Source organism: Camelus ferus, chromosome 1 (assembly GCF_009834535.1).
Source record: "Camelus ferus isolate YT-003-E chromosome 1, BCGSAC_Cfer_1.0, whole genome shotgun sequence".
In the NCBI taxonomy this organism is placed as follows: domain Eukaryota; kingdom Metazoa; phylum Chordata; class Mammalia; order Artiodactyla; family Camelidae; genus Camelus; species Camelus ferus.
Genome location: NC_045696.1, coordinates 57,411,999 through 57,435,037, shown reverse-complemented (window position 1 = coordinate 57,435,037; position 23,039 = coordinate 57,411,999). Strand labels below are relative to the sequence as shown.

The window sequence follows — 23,039 nt, the reverse complement described above, 5'->3', positions numbered from 1 at the left end:
TCTTTGCTACCCTATCAACACTAAGATCCGAGGAGTCAGAGGTAGGCAGGCTGTAAGAGGAAAGGGAACCCTGAAGAGAGTTCTGGAGGAAAAAGAACTTGACATGGTGGTGTGGAGGATGTTAATTCTGCTGGAGCGGGAGTGTGAAGGAGAGGATAAACCCCTCGACAAATGAGGAATATGTTTGTCTGACTTATTTAAAGGGCTCCAGCTGGTCTGTAGGGGGAGGACAATTTGCGAGTGGGACAGGGATATTTAAAAGTCTCTGGATACGTACTTTCACTTTTGGAAATAGTTGGAAGCTTTCTGAGCTTGTAAAGAATCTCACAGTTCTATGCAAGATGGCAGTGGAGAACTCCCTACAGAAAGACCGGAGGCCTTTTCAGAAACATGAAATATTAAATCTGGATAGTCAGCATGATTATGAATGGTCAAAATGAGGAAATGTTCTTTGGAAAATGGCAGGATATGGTCATGGAATAGATATAGGAAAAGTTGAAGAGAATTCAAAAATTGCAGACATTGTACACTGTTTCACAGCTTTTATTTTTCATCTCTTGACCATGAAATGACTATTTAATGCTTTCCTTTTCACTGCATTAAGTTTGTTGGACTACATCAGTAGTTTCCAACTTTTTAAATTGCTTGCCCTATCAGTAAAACATTTTGAGCAACCATCTTCTAAGTACTGTATATTTAATTATGAATAATATATAAATAGCACTGTAAATGTGTTACTTATAAAATATACAAAAACATACATTTAAAAGGATGAAAAAAATTCTTGTCATTTCCTGGGACACTCCCAGCCCAATTTGGAGATCACATAAAGGTGTTTCCTTATTTTCTGAGAAGATGTTTGCGTCTCTGAGGATTCCAGATTAGGGGAATCGTTTTTTTTTTTTTTGTTTTGTTTTGTTTTTTTTTTGAGGACCTCTATTCCTCTGGGATCCAGCCTCTCCTAAAAATAATCATCTTTTGGATATTATTCTTTTTTCCTTTTGCTTGAATCTTAAGTGTCTCTTTTTTCCCCTTTGCATTAGAAGATTAGTTAAAGGGATGTTGATTTTATTCTTGTTTATAAAAAATAAATCATTCATAAACTTCTCTAGCTTAACTACTATTATAAACTTGGGGGGACATATCTTACCACTGATCATTACATACTAGTCTATTGTTAGGAACCACTATATGAAAGGATGTTAGCTCTATAATACTGTATCTTTAATTAAGCCACTTTATTTTATTTTTTAATTTAATTTAATTTTTTAATATATATTTTTATTGAAGTATAGTCAGTTTACAGTGTTGTGTCAGTTTCTGGTGTACAGCATAATGCTTCAGTCATACATGAACATACAAATTCATTTTCATATTAATTAGCTATTTTAAAATTAGTGATATGTGCTTTTGGTAAAATTAAATTCAATGCAAAAGGATAAAACAAAAGTCTCTTTCTCTTCTATGTACTGACCCTTTTCCCCATTCCCTACTTCCCAGAAGTAAGCACTGTAAATAATTTGTTCTTAAGAAACTTTCTGATCATATTCAACCACATTCAACTGCTCCTTTTCTTTCTCACACAAGTTGAATTATAATATACCTGCTACTCTACACCTTTTGGTTTTTTTTGTGACTTTATACTTAAATTAGGGTTTTTTTTCCATATTCGTATGTATAAAATTCTCATTCTTTTAAAAGACTGGCAGCATTCCCTTCTAGAAATATCAAAATATAGTCAGCCTGTCCCCTATTGATGGACATTGAGATTGTTTTCAGTCATTAGCCATCACAAACACTGCTGAAGTGTCTGTCCATGTACATTTATCTTTGTGTCCTTGCATGAGCCTGTGTATGGTATAAACAGTATGGAGTTCTTTGGGGCCCTCCTACTCTGAGTCATCTCATTTTAGTCTGTGTACTGCTGGGGAAACAGTGCTTATATAACTGTAAGTATACATAAGTATATGAGTGCCCTTATGCCTCTAGCTCTGTTTTAAGCCCCAGTGAAGAATGCTGGGTGATGAAGGTACTCAGAAAATTGGTTATCTTCTGTATCTCTACCAGCTAAGAAGCTTTGTTGAGCTCTGGGTCTGGGAAAATTACTTAACCTGCCTATGCCTTAGTTTACTCACCTTAATACTGGGGATATTGATAGAATTCCTCCTTGGGGTTGTTTTAATAATAAAATGAGTAAAATGATGAGATTTGATCAGTTTGTAGTGCATGGTACTGTGTATATCAGTTATAGCTACTATTTACTTCTAAATTTGGTTAATGAAAACAGTTTTTTTATGGCATAAAAAATAGTTTTTCATTTTCTAATTGTAAAATTATAATGTTGCATATGCTTTTCCCAGCGATATAGCACCATTTCCTATCAGTTTCTCAAACTGGTTGAGAATCACTTAAAATTAACGAAAACTACTGAGACTCAACTAAATATGCATTAAATAAGTTTGAGGAGTGACCTGGAAATACAACCATTTCCTGTGTTGTTGTCTTTGTGGGAAAAATGTGATTTAAATTCCAAAGCAAATTGTGCGATTGCATGTAGCACAAGCATGCGCTCACTGTCTTCAGTTACTTTTGTTGTCCTATGTGTTTGTACTAAGTTCTCTGTGGTTAGGGACATGCCTTGTATTTCTTTTCAGATTTTTGTGGCTCCCAGGATAATGCTCTACACCAAGTAAATATTTTGAGAATAATTATTGACAGCAGTGAAGACAGAAAATAAGACTCACTGAATTTTAAGTACTGCCTCAACACACAAGTGTCCAGATCTTGTGGCAGGGTTTGTAGAAGGTGTGGCCAGCACTGACTCTGAGGGATTGTTTTATTTGCCTAAATATTTTATGGAAGGGTGGATTTGGCATGAAGCTCTTTATTTTATTCTTTCCCCAAGTTGCTACTCATGACTCTGGTGCTTTATAAAACAGTAGCAAGAGCATTGCATGTCCAGCAGTAATAGATATTCCTTACATGAATTTATTACTATATATTTTCCCCTTTACTAATTTTTATATATACATCTGCCCATTTCTGTCCTACAGTGAGCCTATCAGAGAGGGAGATCCTTCCTTCTTCATTTAGCTTAAGCATGGCTGCTTAGTGGCTCTTTTGCCCTCAAGTTCCCAACCTCTGAGCTAACTTAAAGCACTTAACTGTGCCTGGGATGCCCTTCCCATTTACATTTCCTTGTTATTCCTTTAATGTCAACAGCTATAGAAATCACTCTTGCATCATTGGGTCATAATACTGGGCAATAGAATGCTCCTTGCTACTATTCTTTATTTTAAGGTGAGGAAACTGTAAAGTGACTTACCCAGTATAATACAACTTTTTTGTGTTGGAGACAGGACTGAAAACTCAGTTCCTGGCTCCCAATTTGGTGCTCTTTCCACTGTGCCATCTACTTTCTCATGGACCTCTCAGATTGTTGACTCAGTCTGTGAGAAATTCCTTTTACTTTGGCCTGAAATGGTCCTTCCCTGATACTGAACTTTCCTTTCTTCAAATATACAGATTTTTAAACAGTTATGTGAGAAAACCCATCTTCCATTGAAAGACCGTCTATCTTATTCAATAATGCTTATTTAGCTGAGGGACCTTGAAATGTCAGTTTCTCTGAGTATCAGTTTTATTCATCTATAAAATGGGGATGATGATAATACCTACCTTGCAGATTTTGTAAGGATTAGAGAGAAATGTATATAGAGTGTCTGATACATATTGCTCGGTAGTTGTTACCATTCATATTATCATTATCCTGTGTTCATCTGTATGTCCTTCATGTGCAGTAATTCATAGGATGCTGATGGAGACACACCCTTCTAGGGAGGATGCCTCCGAATCTTATGTGTGGTAATGGTGGATTGTTGGGGGCAGTTTTAGTTTGAAAAAACATTCAGGATTTTAATTTTATATTTGGAAAGTGATATCATATTTTCACGGTAGAAATTACGTATCCATCACAATCTTCTTGGTTAATGGTGACATGCAAAAGATTTGATCTAGAGCATACCACTCTGAGGTCTTTTCAGTTTCTGTTGCAGAACTTAGGACTCTTCACCTGTGTACTTTCCCACAGTCTGGGAATTGCACTTTCAGTGGGGCAGTTCAACGTATTCCTCTGTCTTCTCCATTTCCCGGAAATTGACAGCCAATCCAGAGGCTTCACCAGACTGATGGTCAGTCCCTTTGGCAAGACTATACAGGTGGTGGTGTTCCTTCATCAAGAGGCACAGGGTATCTGGTTTTGCTCTTTTTTGAGGATAGCAGCTGTGGCTGTTCAGTGTCTAGATTCATGAATTTATTAGGAGTTACAAAATATTACATGAGATACTCCAGTTCTACCATTTGTTTTCATTAGCTGGAATAATTTTACAAAATGTGTCCCCTAATCCACTATTTGCTTCCTAAATGGTTAAGTCCCGATAGAAAAGGCAATATAAATCCTTGTACTTACCTCGTTTTTTTATGATACTTAGTTCAGATGACCAGTTTATTATTATTATGAACCTGTGGATTTAAATATGTTTCGTAGATTTTTAATCTGTTGCAGTTTAGCTCATATTCTTATTAGAAACTCAGTTGTTCCTTTGGCTTGTAAGAACCGCTTCAGTTTGTCTCCTGGGTCCTTTGACATAGGCTATCTTTGATAGCTTCCTTGCTATTTTGTATGACAAGATTTTTCAGGCTCGTTTTATTCATTTCCTGGTTCAGAACTGGAATCAGCCATTTGTCTTAGAAGCCTTCCTATTTAAAAAAAATTTTTAAATGGGGAATAATATTTCAAGACCCTAATCTAGGTGCTAAAGATGTTTATTGCTTCTCAGTTTGTCATCGTTTTCAGCCTTTTCAGTGGACAGAGCTAAGAAAATATATTTACTAAGGTAAAATACTTCGTAGGTTCATATTGATATTTTTGATTCAAATTCAAGGTTTTTATTTTGGGTTTCATAATTTCATCTGTATTATATGTGTATCTCCTTTTTCATAATGAAAATATGGTAGAATTACTATGCTCGTAATTACTCACTTTAATTCCACATGACACATAAAATAGTCCAGGAGTAATAACACTGTTGATAACCACTACTAATTTTGGTTGTTAGAAACAATTTCTTAAGTTTTTTTTTACATACACTATTCACATTTTCCTCAGTTCTGTTTATTGGAGCTGTATATATTGTCAGTGCATATAATCATTAAATAAATACTCTACTCTCTCTATCCCGGTCCTAGTCCTATGAGTAACATGTTTAATGCTCACTACTAGATCTTATGATGATGTTTCTTCAGTCATTTTGGTTGTTTCAAGCTTTCTCTCTAATAGATGCCTTAGGAAAGGCTCCTAGGAAATTTTTTTCATGAATTTTCTTGCAAGTTTATAACATTCTGTCTGTGCTCTTTATATCTGAAGGTCACTTTTGCTGGAAATAGAATCCTTGGCTCACATTTTCTTTTTTTAAATATCTCAAATCTATAAGTCCATTTTTTCTGGCAAGCATTTGCTGTTGAAAAGTCTGATTATAGTCTTTTTTGTCTTTTTTTAAACTTACAAGTCATAATATTTTGGCCTAAATCTCAAAGAATTTTTTTAAGTCCATTAATTTTACTAGAATGCCTTATTGGTCATTCTGGGTTGGTATTTTCAGATACATGGTGGCCCTTTCAGTGTGTAACTGAAAATCTTTTAAAATTCAGATAAGTTCTCTTGGATTTTGTTTTTTTGTGTGTATTCTGTATCTTTGCTTTGGTTGTCTTTTTCAGGGAATCTGATTATCCTCATTGCTTATCTTCAACATTTATCACTTTCTCTTGATTCCTTTTTTACTGTCTATTTTTTGAATTTTTTTAAAATAAACAATTGTGAGTAATTTTAAATTTATTAGAAGATATGCAAAGATAGTTAAGAGTTCAGTAAGCCCCTTACCCAGTATTCTCTAATGTTTACATGTTACAATTGCAAAGTGCATTAATCAAATTTAAGAAACCAACACTGACATGTTACTATTAACTAAACTCCATACTTTGTTTGGATTTCACTTATTTCTCCATTGATGTCCTTTTTCTGTTCTGGGATACTATCATAAGATATCACATTTAGTTCAATTCTTTTTCTTTTTAAAAACTGAGATAATTGTAAATTCACTTGTAGATTCAATTACAGATTTTATAGAATTGTAATAAATAATACAGAGAGATCCTTTTTGTGCATTTTGTTCAGTTTCCTTCAGTGGTAACACTTTACAAAACTGTTGTATAATATCACAACCAGGATACTGACATTAGTACATTCCCCAGTTTTATTTGTATATGTATGTGTTAAGTTCTATACAGTTTTATTACCTGTGAAGGTTCTGTGTCCGCCACCACAGTTAATGTTTTGAACGTTTCCAACACCACAGAATACCTTGTGTTGCTGTTTTATAGCTACAACCACCTCCTACTTTCCCACCTCCAATTCCTCCCTAAGCACTGGTAACCACTAATTTGTCCTCCATTTCTAAAATTTTGTCATTTCAAAATATTATACAAGCATGGAATTATATAGCATGTAACCTTTTGGAATTGGCTTTTGTTTTTTCATTCAGCATAATTTCCTGGAGATTCATCTAAATTGTTGGGTGTATCAGTAGTTTGTTTCTTTTTATTGCTGAGTAGTATGCCATGGTATGTATGTAGGTACAGGCATACCTTAGAGAGATTGTGGGTTCAGTTTCAGACCACCACAATAAAGCTAATATTGCAATAAAATGAGTCACACAAATTTTTTGGTTTCCCAGTACATATAAAGTTATGTTTACACTATACTGTAGTCTTTTAAGTTGAAATAGCATTATGTCTAAAAAATGTATGTACCTTAATTAAAGAATGCTTTGTTGCTAAAAATGCTATCTGAACATTCAGCCATAATCTGTTTGCTGGTGTAGGGTCATGCCTTGTTGGTGGTGGCTGCTGACTGATCAGAGTGGTGGTTGCTGGAAGTTGGGGTGGCTGTGGCAATTTTAAAAAATTAAGACAAAAATGAAGTTTGCTGCATTGATTGACTCTTCCTTTCATGAACAATTTCTCTGTGGCATGCAGTGTTGTTTGATAGCATTTTACCTACAGTAGAATTTCTTTGAAAATTAGAGTCAGTCCTCTAAAATCCTGCTACTGCTTTATCAACTAAGTTTATGTAATATTCTAAATGGTTTGCTGTCATTTCAGCAATCTTCATAGCATTTTACCAGGAGCAGATTCCATCTCAAGACACCACTTTCTTTGATCATCCTCACCTGTTCAAGATTTATCCTGAGATTTCCCCAATTCAGTCACATCATCAGACTCTGGTTTTAGTTCTAGTTCTCTTGCTATTTCCACCCATCTGCAGTTACTTCTTCCACTGAAGTCTTGAACCCCTCCAAGTCATCCATGAGAATTGGAGTCGTCTTCTCCCAAACTCCTTTTAATGTTAATCTTTACCTCTTTTCATGAAGCATGAATATTTTTAATGGAATCTAGAATGGTGAATCCTGTCCAGAAGGTTTTCAATTTACTTTGCCCAGATCTATCAGAAGAATCTTTGATAGCTGTAGCCTTATGAAACATATTTCTTAAATACTAAGACTCGAGAGTTGGGATTACTCCTTGGTCCATGGAGTGCAGAATGGATATTTTGTTAGCAGGCATGAAAACAACTTTAATTTCATTGTACATCTCCATCAGAGCTCTTGAATAACCAGGTGCATTGTCAGTGAGCAGCAATAATTTGAAAGGGATCTTTTTTTCTGACCAGTAGGTCTCAACACTGGGCTTACTCAGTAAACCATGTTGTAAATAGATGTACTTTGTTGTTCCATTTATAGAGCACAGAGAGAGTAGATTTTACATAATTCTTAAGAGCCCTAGGATTTTCAGATGGTAAATGAGCATTGGCTTTAACTTAAAGTCTTCAGCTGTATTAGCCTCTAACCAGAGAGTCAGACTGTCCTTTGAATTTTGAAGCCAGGCATTAACCTCTCTCTAGCTGTGAAACTCCTAGATGGCATCATTTTCCAATAGAAGGCTATTTTGTCTGTGTTGAAAATCTGTTGTTTAGCATAGCCAGCTTCATTAATTATCTTTACTAGATCTGGATAACTTGCAGCAGCTTCTACATCAGCATTTGCTGCTTTACCTTGTATTTTTATGTTTTAGAGACAGCTTCTTCCCTTCAGTCTCATGAATTAAATTCTGCAACCTTCAAACTTTTCTTCTGCAGCTTCCTCATCTCTCTAAGCTTTCATAGCATTGACGAGAGTTAGGGCCTTTGTCTGGATTAGGCTTTGGTTTAAGGGAATGTTATGACTGATTTAATCTTGTATTCAGACCACTAAAACTTTCTGCATAACAGCAGAACAGTAGTAACATCAAAGATCACTGATCACAGATGACCATAACAAAGAACAGAGAATAGTGAAAAAGTTTGAAATATTGTGAGAATTATCAAAATGTGACAGACATGACATGAACAAACACTTTAGGAAAAATGATGCCAGTAGACTGGCTCGACACAGGGTTACCACAGACCTTTAATTTGTGAAAAATGCAGTATCTGTGGAGCACAATACAGCAAAGCTCAATAAAACAAGTTATGCCTGTACCATAGTTAAATTAGCCATTTACTTGTTGAAGGATATCCTTACTGATTCCAGTTTTGGGCTCTTAAAAATCAAGCTGCTGAGAACATTCATGTACAGGTTTTTGTGTGAATTTAAGTTTTCACTGCTCTGAGATAAATGCTTAGGGGTAAAATTACTGAGTCATAAAGTAGTTGCATGTTTAGTTTATGGTTAATTTCTTTTTGATTTTTAAAGTTATCCTTTATTTCAACATTCTTTTTTTTTCTTAAGGCATGCTTTGTTTTGATTATTCATACACTTATTCCTTTCAGTTTCATCTTCATTTCCAAAATGAATTTTTAAAATTTTAAATTATTTCTTGTTTCTGCTTCATTTCTGGGTTTTTCTATTTTTGATGAGGCATAATTGATAAACTTATTTGTTTTAATTCATATGAGATATCATCATATATATCTGTGTGTTCAGCAAAGTTTGCATCATAGAAAATGGTGAGAGTATCAAAGTTCAATTTTTCTTTTGTAAAAGTAAATATGATACATATCTCTGTCATATATCTACTGTTTGTGTTCTGCTGTACATGTTAGGTGCTGTAAATACATTTAGCAATTATTAATTTTTGGTAAGTAAGTGTTAATATTGAAAGTAGATATCATTTTTAAGCTTTTTGATGTATAATTAATAAAAATATATATTTAAGGTATATGTGATATGTTGATATACAATACATTGTTAAATGATTATTACAGTCAAGCTAATTAATATATTTATCACCTTACATGGTTACCTTTTTTGCATGTGTGTGGTAAGAACATTTAAGATCTACTCTGTTAGCAAACTTCAAATATACAGTACAGTATTACTGTCTGTAGTCACCATGATGAACATTAGATTCTCAGAACTTACTCATCTGGCATAATTGAAATTTTGTACCTTTTGACAAACATCTCCCCTGTACCTGCTGGCTACCACTATTCAACTCTCTGCTTCCTTGCGTTTGACTATTTTAGATTCCATATATAGGTAAGATCAGGCAGTATTTGTCTTTCTGTATCTGGCTTATTTCACTCAGCATAATGTCCTCCAGATTCACCCATGTTTTTGCAAATGACAGGATTTCCTTATTTTGGGGGGGGGCAGTGAATAATATTCCATTGTGTGTATCTACCACATTTTCTTTATCCATTCACCTGTTAATAGACACAGGTTGATTCTGTATTTTAACTATTGTGAATAATGCTGCAATAACCATAGGAGTACACATATTTCTTCAAGATATTAATTTCGTTTCTTTTGGATATATATACCTAGAAGTGGAATTGCTGGTTCAGATGGTTGTTCTATCTTTAGTTTTTTGAGGAACCTCCCGACTGTTTTCCAAAATAACTGTACCAATTTACATTCACACCAGCAGTGTTCAAGGGTTTCTTTTTCTCCACATCCTGGCCAACACTTATTATCTTTTGTCTTTTGGATAATAGCCTTTCTATTAGTGATGTGAGGTGATACTGTGATTTTTGTTTGCATTCCCTTGATGATTAGTGATGTTGAGCATTTATCGTATACCTGTTGGCCATTTGTATGTCTTCTTTTGAGAAGTGTCTATGTAAATCCTTTGTTTTCCCATTTAAAATTCGGGTTATTTGTTTTCTTGCTGTTGAGTTGTTTGAGTTCCATTATATTTTGGATATTAATACTGTATCAGATGTGTGGTTTCCAAATATTTTCTTCCATTCCATAGGTTATCTCTTCATTCTATTCATTGTTTCCTTTTCTGTACAGTAGCTTTTTAGTTTGGTGGAATATCATTTTTCATTTTTGCTTTTTTATCTGTACTTTTGGAGTCATATCTAAGAAATAATTGCCCAGATCAATGTCAAGAAGCCTTTTTTCTGTTTTTTCTTCTACTAGTTTTACAGTTGCATGTTTTAAGTCTTTAACCCTTTTGGAGTTGATTTTTGTATATGGGGTGAGATAAGAGTCCAGTTTCATTCTTCTGCATGTGGATATCCAGTTTTCCCAATACCATTTATTGAAGAAACTGTTCTTTACCTGTTGTGTGCTCCTGGCACCTTTTTTAATGATCAGTTGATAGTAAATGTGTTAATTTATTTCAGGGCTCTTTATTCTGTTCCATTGGCCTGTATGTCTGTTTTTATGCCAATACCATACTGTTTTGATTACTATAGCTTTGTAGTATATTTTGAAATCAAGTAGCGTGATACCTCCAGCTTCATTCTTGCTCAAGATTGCTTTGGCTATTCATGGTCTTTTGTAGTTCCACATGATTTTAGGATTTTTTTCCCTCTTTCTGTGAAAAAGGGTAATGGAGTTTTGATAAGGATTGCATTGACTCTGTACACTGCTTTGAATGTTATGTACATTTTAACAATATTAATTCTTCCAATCTGTGAACACAGGATATCTCTCCATTTATTTGTGTCTTCTTTAATTTCTTTCAATGTTTTATAGTTTTCAGTGTACAAATGTTTCACATCTTTTTAAATTTATTTGTAAGTACTTTATTATTATTTTTGATGCTATATAAATAGGGTTGTTTTCTTAATTTATTTTTTTGACTAGCTCATTGTTAGTATATAAAAACACAGTAATTTTTGCATATTGATTTCGTATCTTGCAACTTTACCGAATTCATTTGTATTAACAGCTTTTGTGTGTGTGAATTCTTTAGCATTTTCTATATGGAAGATTATGTCTTCTGCAAACAGAGATAGTTTTATTATTTCTTTCTGATTTGGATGCCTATTATTTATTTTCTTGTGTAATTGCTGTGGCTAGGAATTCTAGCACTATATTGAATAGAAGTAGTGAGAATGGGCATCCTTGTCTTGTTTCTGATCTTGGAGCAGAAGCTTCTAGCTTTTTGCCATTGAGTGTGATGTGTATATAACCTTATTATGTTGAGGTGCACTCCTTCTGTACCTAATTTGTTGAGAGTTTTTATCATGAAGGATTTTGGATTTTGTCAGATGCTTTTTCTGCATCTATTCAGATGATTTTATGATATTTATCTTTCATTCTGTTGATATGGTATATCACATTGGTTTGTAGATGTGTTCCCTCCTCTTCAATTTTTGGGAAAGAGTTTGAGAAAAATTGGCATTAATTCTTCTTTAAACATGTAGTAGAATTCACCAGCGAAACCATCAAGTTCTGGATGTTTCAGTCTCCTTACTTGTTTTTGTTCTGTTGAGATTTTCTGTTTCTTCACAATTGAGTTGTGATAGGTTATATATATCTAGGAATTTATCTGTTTCTTCCAGGTTGTCCAATTTGTTGGCATATAATTGTTTATCATAGTCCCTTATGATCCTTTGTATTTCTGTGGTATCAGTTTTAATGTCTTTTCTTTCACTTATACTTTTATTTGAATCTTCTCCCTTTTTTTCTTAGTTGATATAACTGAATTTGTCAATTTTGTTTATCTCTTCAGAAAACCAGTTAGTTTCATTGAAAAATGAAACTTAGTTTTATTAATCTTTTCTATTGTTTTTGTACTCTTCAGTTCATTTATTTCTGTATTGATCCTGGTTATTTCCTTCCTTCTGCTAACTTTCAGCTTAGTTTGTTCTTTTTCTAATTCCTTAAGGTGCAAAATTAGATTATTTATTCAAGGTATTTGTTTTTTCTAAATGCAGGAGTTTATTGCCGTAAGCTTCCCTCTTAGAACTTACATTTTTGCTGCATCCCAGGAGTTTTGGTTTGTCATGTTTTTATTTTCATTTGTCTCAGGATAATTTTTTATTTTCCTTTTGATTTTTTCTTTATCCCATTGGTGGTACAGAAGTGTGTTGTTTAATTTCCACATGTTTGTGAATTTTCCACTTTTCCTCTTGTTACTGATTTCTAATTTCATACCATTGTGATCAGAAGTGATAAAAAAAATCTGAAGATAAAGTGATTCTGTTTGATAAGTTAGGTTCTGTTATGACTTTTTGATTAGTGCAAATTTCTGTGCCTAATAATGGCTCTTTAGTTGTAGTGTTCATTTCCTTCATTAATAGTTACTATAGAAAATTGAATCTCTAGAGTTGAAAGTCTAAAGAGTCTTTGTCCTGGTGAATTATGATTTTTATTAACTGACTGTTGTTATGCATCTCATAGCTTGAATGAGTGATTATGATGTCCCTATGTACTTACATATGACCCTGTGTTGCCCTTAGAGTAGTTATATGTGTAGTTGTATATGGTCCTATGTTGCCCTCCTAGTTGTGGTTCTCTTTTTTCTTTCCCGTTTCATACATCTTTTCCAAATGCTATATATACTGCTTATCCAATTAACATGTTGTAGAAACAGAAGTCTTGCCATTTCTTTCTTAATGAAGGACCATGGCTGCCCTAAACACTATTACTACCGTGAGTAGAAGAAAACTATAGCAGAGACTAGTTTTATTGAAGTGCTTATTTTGTACAACAGCTTTTGCATTTCTCCCTGCTGAGGGTTTTAAAAGCTTGATAGTATTTTGTCACTATGCATATGATTTAGCATAATCACCTGTCTAATGCTATGCACAGTCTAATTTATTTTGATTTTTCATATGAAAACATTACAGTTTTCACTTTCAAAGGGTTTATGGACTGGCTGGTGACACCGGTCTGAATGAATGAATGATTAAATAAAGACAGGGAACGAAGGAAGGAAGGAACGAAGGAAGGAAGGAAAGAAAAAAAGAGGCAAAGGATGTGTATATGGGGGTTTATTTCTTCTTGAGTGAGTTTTGGTGGCTTGTATCTTTCAAGGAATTGGCCCATTTCATCTATGTTGATGAATTTATGAGCAAGAGTTGTTTGTGATGTTACTGTATTACCTTTTTATGTATGTTAGGTCAGTAGTAGTGTCTTCTCTTTCTTATCTGGTGTTGATATTTTGTATCTTTTCTCTTTTTTTGTTGGTCATCCTGACTGAGCTTTATACATTTTATTCATCTTTTCAAAGAACCAACTTTTGGTTTTATTGATTTTCTCTTTTTTTCTATTTCCAATTTTATTAATTTTTGCTCTAGTACTTTCTTTTTTCTGCTTATATTTGTTTTAATTTGCTCTTCTTTTTCCAATTCCCTATAGAAGCATAGGTTGCTGATTTCAGTCCTCCTTCCTTTTTTTTCCTGTAGTATATGCATTTAATGCTATACACTTTGAGCAAGGATTACATTTAAATTTTAGTGAAACCACATAGAATGGGGTTCATGGACACATAAAAGAAAAAATTTTTTGAATCCTGGGTGTATTTGACAACATAGAAGAAAGTAATAGTCTGGCAGGGGAAGGAATAGTTAGATGTCCATGTTTGTAAATGAAATTATGATGATAGAAAAAGCATTAAAGATAACCTTAAGGTGTATTATTTTCCACTAAACAATTATGTATTTGTATTTCATTTAAAAAATATTAGTGATGGTGAGTAAAATCTCTGTGCAATTGCCACTGAAAAGAACAGAGTGTGATTACACTGTATATACTCAAATGCCTTTTTAAAGACATCACCATGCTGGAGTCTGTGTTGAATATATATTACCTGCACAGTTTTCTTATTTCACTTAGACATAATACAGTTACCATCATAGGAGAAGCCTACGTCCATTTTACTGATTCTTATGTTTTCTTTCCTGCAGAAATGCTGAGCCGATTGTCAGGATTAGCTAATGTTGTTTTGCATGAATTATCAGGAGATGATACTGATGAGAATATGAAGGCTTCCTTAGAACCTGTGAGTAGCTCTGTTCTGAATTAAGCTGATGAGACATATATTCCATGTTCTTCTGAGGACAAAAATGTAAGATAGAAGGATATAGGCAGCTTCCCTTGTGCTAAGTGGAAGACAAGATTATGAAAAACATGGAGACTTTATAAATGATCCTTTTCCTCCAAGTCTGTAGCCTGTGAGCCACAGTGAGGGGAATCAAGTTCTGGATGAGGTTAGAAAGATTGTTCTCGTTTGTCCCCTTGTTTAGTGCTAGATTGTTTTAACTCCTCCAGTATGTATTCCTGTTCCACAGGAAAGGTTTGAAATGACAAATGGTGGAACTGGAACACCTTTTGGGTTTGAGAATATCTGTTTGTATTGTATTTTCTGAGGGCCACATAGGGATCAAAAGAAGTCGTTTTGCTTTCTGAAAAGACAAGCAGTATTGCCTGTTAAATTTTAAATTTTGGCTCTTCCACTTAATGGTTTGTGATCTTTGCTTCCCTTTATTTTTATCTTTGGTGAAATTACTATAATAAGATTATAAATGAGATAATGTTTATAAAATGGTTAACATTTACAAAATATGTAATATATTGCTATGATAGTATGTTCTAGATAATAATAATTATTGGGTAATAATTATTATTGGAAAGATTTCATAAGTAAGGATATGAATTGAGCAAGAGATAAGATGAAGCTGGAATGAAGGAACTCCTGTTGGATGCTAATACCTTTTCCCTCATGCACTGGCAACTTTTTGTCTAAATACTAGGAATTACCCCAAGAACCTGACATGGAATTTAATGATAGAACACAGGAGGATGTTCTGGAGCGCCTGGCTTATGCAGAGCAGTTGGTGGTGGAACTAAAAGAAATCATCAGAGAGAAGGATGCTCAACTGCAGCAGAAGGATGAAGTTCTACAGGTATCATTGTTTTTGTCCTTTCTTGCCAAATATTTGATGAAAGACAGATGTAACAGTCACTTAGATTATTAGAGAATCTGATTCTTATTTCCCTAATGCTGTAGGATGATGTCTACTGAGAATACCTTTTGTTATATGCTAGATAACTGATGAATAAACATTTGTTTATTTACCATCATTGTTCTCTGACAGGAAGAAAGAAAAGCTGCTGATAACAAAATAAAAAAACTAAAACTTCATGCTAAGGCCAAGTTAACTTCTTTGAATAAACACATAGAAGAGATGAAGGCACAAGGAGGGACTGTTCTGTCTGCAGAACCTCAGTCAGAGGAGCAACTCTCCAAGGTATGGTGATTGGGTATAATACATATTTTCTGAGTAGGAAAAGCCTCCCATATGGCACATCTTCACTAATCACAAAAATTTATGAGGCTAAAGTAATCTAGCACTAAATGCTATCCTTTCTTATTGAACTTGCAGTCTAGCTGGGCTGTGGGCCATACACAGAATAAAAGACCAACAGAAAACATGGAAATTCAGTATCAGTTGTGACCTAGACTTTCAAAGAATTAAAAAGGCTAACAGGAAGAAATAAATATTGTAGTGAGGCATTTGGATAGGAGAAGCACATAGCTTTTAGAGAAGTTTCATCACTGCTTCAAAGATTAAACTAGGTGATATGTAAGGTTTCTCTCTCTGAAATTCTCTGGTTCAGTGACTTGATACAGAATATTCTTTGTCTTCATATAGTGACATAATAATACATTAAAGTTTCATACATCTTGGGCTCCTATAAGGGATGCTCTCTAGGTTTATGACTGCCACCAACAAGACAGTTTAAGGTTGGGGGTGGAGAGAGAAATAAGTAAAGTGTTGCCTTTTGAGGAATAAAGCATTGTCCCAATACTTGTTCTTATTACCTTTCCTCTGTGGTTAAACCCTACATATTCACATTCAGTCAGCTCTTTAGAGTACAAGAAACCTCAGGGTTTTTGTTTTTGTTTTTGTTTTTGTTTTTTGGAGAGTTTGGTATAGGACAAAGAGAGGCTGGCACATCACGTGCACGTTACAGTTGGCTTAGATGTCACTCTACATAAGAAATCTTTAAATTTTTTTTAGATTTCATCCTGTTTTACCTTATGACTCACTAATATTCTTATTCACAATGTTTTTACTCTTAGGAAATTAGATTTTAATCAATTCTAGGCATAATCCTTGGGGTCACTAGTTAGCTCACGAGTACCCTGGTTAGTCTTTCTTTCCTGGGTCTAATGCTCAAAAGGTAACTCTTTTCCTGCAATGATAGCCATATTTAACTTCTCAAAGCTTATTTTAGAAGCTTCTCCTATTCTTCTTAAATAATGTCTTCATCTTGAGTCTTCTTTATTTACTTTTTGGGTTTTTTTTTTTCCTTTTTTCCTCTCACAATTTTTCCTTCCTTTGGCTGTGGTAGCACCAACCTATCTCTCCCCATGTTGCTTTGTTTCCTCTAAACATTTCCTTCTGCTATATTGTTAGATTTTTAGATGATCCACTTTATACTCTGCCTTTTTTTTTTAAAGTTTAGAGTCCTTAAACAAATCAACATTTTATAGCTTCATTTATTTCCTCTGTTAAATAAAAAGGTTGGATTAAATGATTTCTAAGTTCCAGCAATCAGTCATAGCAGCCTTTCAACTATTGTATGCTCACTACAAAGCTGATGTTCTGTGGAAAGTGTAGTTGAAGAAGTGGTGGCTAGCCTCAGATGCTTGACTGACTATTATGTAGAAGAAAGTGAAATTATTTGGTGTAGTTCCAGTGAACAGACTAGGTTCATTTTGGGGTAGGTGGTGGTGAATTCAATTGGGAAGCAGAGTCTAGTTCAGTCTAAGGACGAACTTTTGGGGGAAAAAAATAGAGTATTTGAAAGAGTTATACTTCCTCCCCACTGGCTCTTTTATGATGTTTTGCCCCTCACTTAACAGCAGCCTTGTTTTCCTGAATTCTGTCCTCTAGTTCTTCAAGGCAGTGAGACTGTGAGCTTTCTATTAAGTTTTAATCCTTTCAGTCACTGACTGGTTTTGCCCTCAGACTAAAAACCATAAAAATGGGGAATTTGGTACCATTTCTTCCAAGTATCTACTCCCCTCCAGCATCTTCCTGCTTTGGGTTGCTCTGCAGCATTTTCAGATAGCGATTTTACTATCTTTTCCAGAGTTTACAGTGGTTATCTGAGGGAGGATGGGTCTAACGGGAGCTCCTTGGCCACACTGAAACTGGAAGACTCCAGGATTCCTTCCTTGTTGTTAGGTCAGGTGTTATTTCTTGCTCCCAGCAGTTGGATAAAACTATAATAAACTGGTTGTATCGGGCAAATTAGATTCTTTTAAATAAATGACTTTATCTCCTATGTTTTCAGCATGACAAGAGTTCTACGGAGGAAGAGATGGAACTAGAAAAGATAAAACATAAACTCCAGGAGAAGGAGGAACTAATTAGCAGTTTGCAAGCCCAACTTACCCAGGCACGAGCAGAGCAAGCCACACAGGTAGGGGTGTCAGTCACTTTATAATCATTAAGTTAACATATCACTAAAGTGCTATGACTAATACATTTTTCTAGATGCCCAATAGATATTTGTCTATGTATCTATCAATTTTCTTCTTTGTTTCTTCCTTTCCCTTCTCTTCCCTCCCTTCCTTTCTCCTCCACTAAGTCTAGTGATTTTACTAGGCTGGGCATTAGTGTTTGTCATTGATGGCTGATATTTGTAGATACCCAGTATGGTTTTTCAATATATGGTTTCACACATCTTTTTTTTCAGAAGAGTTTCTTGAATTATATAGCTTGTAATATTTGGTATGTTTTCTTCTTTAGGGAATTCTGTTATCCCTATGTTCCACCTTTGATTATCTTCAATATTCATCAGTTTTTCTCAGTTCCTTTTTATCTCTTCATTTTAAAAAGATTTTTCTTTTTTTTCCCTTATTTTATTTAAGGCATTCTATTTTGTGTTTATTTGCTTTTGTGTTTCTTCTTGTTTTGTCTTCTTTTCTGAAATGATATGTCAGAGTTCATTTTGATTCACAAGAATCAAATTCTTCTTGAATTCTGTTACCTTGTTTCTGAGTTTTTCTAGTTCTGATGTTTAAAATTTATTTTCACGTCTTATATAATTTTCTTAATGTTTTTTTAAACACCTGTTGAAATAGATTGCAATTTTGATTTGTTTTTTGAGCTGATGGTACTCTCTTCTCACATGTTCCTTAGTTATTTTTTCTTTTTTAATAGTATCTTTGAATGGGATTTGACTTGGATCCTTTTATGTTTTTTTATTTTTGTGTGAAATTAATTTTCCTAAATTTTTAGAAGGAGGCTTAGTTCAGGAAAACTGTGTTTTATTAACAGACTTATCTCTTTTGTTGTTGTTTTGTGTGTGTGCTCAAAGATAGGGCAGGTGAATTTCTGAGATTTCCTTGCTTTCTTCCCCTGACCTTCACTTTGGTCTATACTAACATTGTCCAACAGTAGTATAATGTGAGCCACATGTATAATTTAAAATTTTTTTAGCAGCTGCATTACAAAAGGTAAAAAAGAAACAGGTAAAATTAATGTTAACAATATATTTTATTTAATCCAATTTATTAAAAATATACTTTTAAGATTAACATAAAAATTATTTTTGTGTTAATTTAATTTTTTTTCTGTACTAAGTCTGAAATTTGGTGTGTATTTTACATGATATCTCAATTTGGATGCTTAGTTTTCATTGGAAATACTTCATCTGTGTTTAGATTTCATAAAATTTCCAGTTGAAAAAAATAGATTCATGTACTCAGGTTTTTCCAGTACATATTTAGAAACTTCCTAATAACTGAACCAAGTGCTGAAACATCATTTTCCTTTAATATTTGCATCTGTGTTAAGAAACTGCTTAATTATTTTTAGGACAATTAATTTGACTTTGAAAAGCATATTAACTTTAAAGCGACATCTGTAAGAAATGAAAGCATATGACCACATAGACTTGTATGTGCGTGTTCATAGCAGCTTTTCTTGTAATAACCAAAAACTAGAAACACCTCACATGTCTATCAGCAGGAGGATATTTAAACAAACCATGGTATATCCACACAATGGAATACTGCTTAGAAATCAGAAGGAATGAACTATGCATCAATATTACACTTTTATTTTAAACTTAAAAATGTATCTATACTTATTTTTTAACATTTTTTATTGAGTTATAGTCATTTTACAATGTTGTGTCAAATTCCAGTGTAGAGCACAATTTTCAGTTATACATGAACATACATATATTCATTGTCACATTTTTTTTGCTGGCAGCTACCACAAGATCTTGTATATATTTCCCTGTGCTATACAGTATAATCTTGTTTATCTATTCTGCATATGCCTGTCAGTATCTACAAATTTTGAAATCCCAGTCTGTCCCTTTCCACCCCCTGCTGCCTTGGCAACCACAAGTTTGTATTCTCTGTCTATGAGTCTGTTGTTTCTGTTTTGTATTTATGGTGTTTTTTTGTTTGTTTGTTTGTTTGTTTTGGTTTCACATATGAGCAATCTCATATGGTATTTTTCTTTCTCTTTCTGGCTTACTTCACTTAGAATGACATTCTCCAGGAACATCCATGTTGCTGCAAATGGCGTTATGTTGTTGGTTTTTATGGCTGAATAGTATTCCATTGTATGAATATACCACATCTTTTTATCTATATTTATTTTTAACTAGAAAAATAATTTGACTAAAATTAATAATAAGTGTTTGTATTGTAATTTAGTTACCAATTATGATTTGCATAGGTTATCAACTGGTACTCCTACTCTCTGCTTAAGGTATTCAGATAAACACATTACAGGGTTACATCGGTATGTAGGAAGAAAGTGTTTAAATTGAATCAATCCTTTGACATAGACTAGATAGCTGGTATGTTTATTATAGCACTAGGAACAATGTGCATACTTGTTACTTGCACAACAATTCAGCAGTATCTTATGTGATGCAACAGGGAAAGTGAAATATAATCATACTAAAACATAGTTGTATTTAATGAAAAAGTATTTTATACTTAAATTAATTTAAATTAAATAATATTAATAATTAACTTCCTCACTTACATTAGATATATTTCAAGCCCTCGATAGCCACACGTGGCTAGTTGATAATGAATTATATAGCACATGTGTAGCCCTTGTTTTTCTTCTATTTCTGTTACCCCTATTCTGCTTAATTTCTATTTCACACCTAGATGTTTCTTCTTAGTGTAGTTTGTATCTTGGAAAAAACCCCTGATGAGTTAGTTTTGAGAGTTCACAGGGACTAGATTGGTCTAGCCTGTTAGTCCTTTCTACTACGGACCCCTTGCATTCAGCCAGTATTGGAGAATGGGAAGGCCCTGCCAATATAAGCTGCTGTTTTAAGATGGGCCAACAGTGCTACGCAATAAGAACTTACTGGCTATTTGGGCGTTGTTCTCAAGGCCATCAGATGTTGCTCTGTTGCTGACTTCTTCCTATAGCACAAACGCTAATCCCATGCAAATCTTGTCCCTTTTGGTTGTTTATCCCTACTTACTTGTATTTTGGGGTTTGTAGGATTACCTTCCTAATTTTATTGTAAATATTGTCCATGGATTTTGGTTTTATTATCTATTTATGCTTTCTGTTTCTATGTGAGGATTCAGAGAAACTGAAAAACTTCTGCTATTGCTTCTGTTTTCCTCTGACAAATAATTTTGACAATTACTTTTTTAAAAAACCAACATATATGGCAATTCTCTTTAGTTTGAAGTGGAAATTAGAAGGATACTGTTAGGTATTTAGGGCAAATGAGGTCAAAGAATTAAGAGTGTTAATTCTTTTGCTTAAATATTTTTTTTTTCCTTTTGTGTTTTCAGTTTGCTAAGAGTTCAACAGAGATGGAAGAACTTTTAATAATGAAGAAACAGCTCCAAGAGAAGGAAGAACTCATTAGCGCTTTGCAAACCCAGCTCAGCCAGACACAGGCAGAGCAAGCTGCTCAGGTAGGGTGGAAGTTACCTCACAATCACTGGAATAAAGACTCGCGAAAGGCCAAGATTATGACATGACAAGTCAGTTCAGACAATCTGTTTTTAAAACTTTAGCACATGAAAGTGTAGTAGCTAGAATGCTACAGTAGAAATTACAAGGGTGTGGTAGTAGAAGAAATTGGAAGTGTTATTTACCTTGATGAGTATACTATAGCCTAATTGATGGCTGTTTTGTAGTTCTACAGGCCCAGAAACTTGGTTTTAATAGCACATGGCCTTTCAGTCTCAGGAAGGAATGGGTTTGTGCTAAGTTCAAGAGACTATTAGATAAACCAAAAGAAGTACAAATGATTAAATCCATTCTTTCTCTATAGTAAAATCTTAATGGGAAGTTAAATTATAATCAGAAGATTACTTAGTGATTATGTAATGAGAAAGTGGTATAGGTTATGTGATTCAGCGTTAAAAGTATGTGACTTTCTTCTTCATATTTATTTCTGCTACCAGGACCAGACTGTTTGGACTGGCATCCTCAACTCTATTTTTCTAAATTTCCAGTTTGACCATCCAGTCTTGTATTTTTCCTTTGTGAAGGCCTTTGATTCACAAAACATTTTTTTCCCTAAAGTGCTTTTGTACAGTAGCTAATTTTATCCATTGGGTGTTTGGTGTTTACTTTATTGATAACTTGTACTATTAGTGGTCTACTGCTGTGTATACATTTAAAGTTGTCTATCCTAAAATCCTTAGTTTTGCTTGTAAGCTTTTATTGTGTCCTTTTTATGTACAAACACTTTATACAGGGTTGGATAAAGAAATATAAAATATTTTTACTGAGTGGCTTAATACATAGAAAGCCAAAATATATATATCAGCAGCAATAAGAACTGAAAATATTTTGAGAGGTGAAGGAGCTTACTGTGCGTGTGACCACCAAGGGAGGTTTCAAATTCATAGTGATACCAAAATTCAGATAGTCAAAAATATGGAGTTTTTTTTCCACCTAGGAGAGCCAGAGTCAATTCAAGGTGTCACAAATTGAGAAATCAGCAATAGTTGAAGAGTCTGTGCAAAATGGGCAGGGTAAGAGCTGGTTGATGTGCTCAACCACAGATTTCAAGGAAATGAATAAGCGCGTGCGTGCATGCGCGTCCATGCACCCGCGCACGCGCGCACCCCCCCCCCCCAAGAACAAAACAAAATAAAAACACTGATACTGAGCAACTCACAACCAGTTAATTTATTTCCACTTCATTCTGTTAAGAGCCAGTTTGGGTGATCTAGAAGCCAGCAAATAATGGCAGCTGAAAATAGCTGTCCTGGGGAGGTGGTGTAGGTTTGGAAATATACCAAGTTCTTTGGTAGAAGCAATTCTTTGGAAATAAGACTGGAAAGAGGATTTGTATTTCCCTATTGTAGAGAATCTTGAGTAAAAGATACATTAGTTTTAAGTTTATATTTATAGGGCATGACAATTTCACTGAGAGTTTTCTTCGAGCATAAGTGTAGTATTGAAGTGCCCAGGGCTTAACAGGAATCTAACTTTGTCTGCTTAGTATTCTAATCTCCTTAGATCTTTTAAGAATATACCTCTGTGTATTTAAACACTTCTATTAAACATGCAAATATAATTATTCAAAATTTATATATAGGTTGACTTCTGAATTTGGTAATAAGCTTCCTCTCACATTTGGAAGTTACCATCAGGCCTGTATCTCTTGCCTAACATTCTCATCCTTGACGTTCTAAATTTAATTTAAAAAGCCTATTGTCTATCAGTTCCC

General features: G+C 34.0%; 1 protein-coding gene across 1 annotated transcript in view; it reads left to right on the top strand.

The window, feature by feature from the left end:
* GOLGB1 (golgin B1) overlaps nucleotides 1-23,039 on the top strand; it is a 71,624-nt gene that overhangs the window by 723 nt on the left and 47,862 nt on the right. The window contains 5 exon segments of the mRNA XM_014563608.2: nucleotides 14,243-14,337; nucleotides 15,089-15,241; nucleotides 15,434-15,586; nucleotides 17,643-17,771; nucleotides 21,142-21,267. Of these exon segments, the coding sequence (XP_014419094.2) occupies nucleotides 14,245-14,337; nucleotides 15,089-15,241; nucleotides 15,434-15,586; nucleotides 17,643-17,771; nucleotides 21,142-21,267 (654 nt within the window). The 5' untranslated portion in view covers nucleotides 14,243-14,244.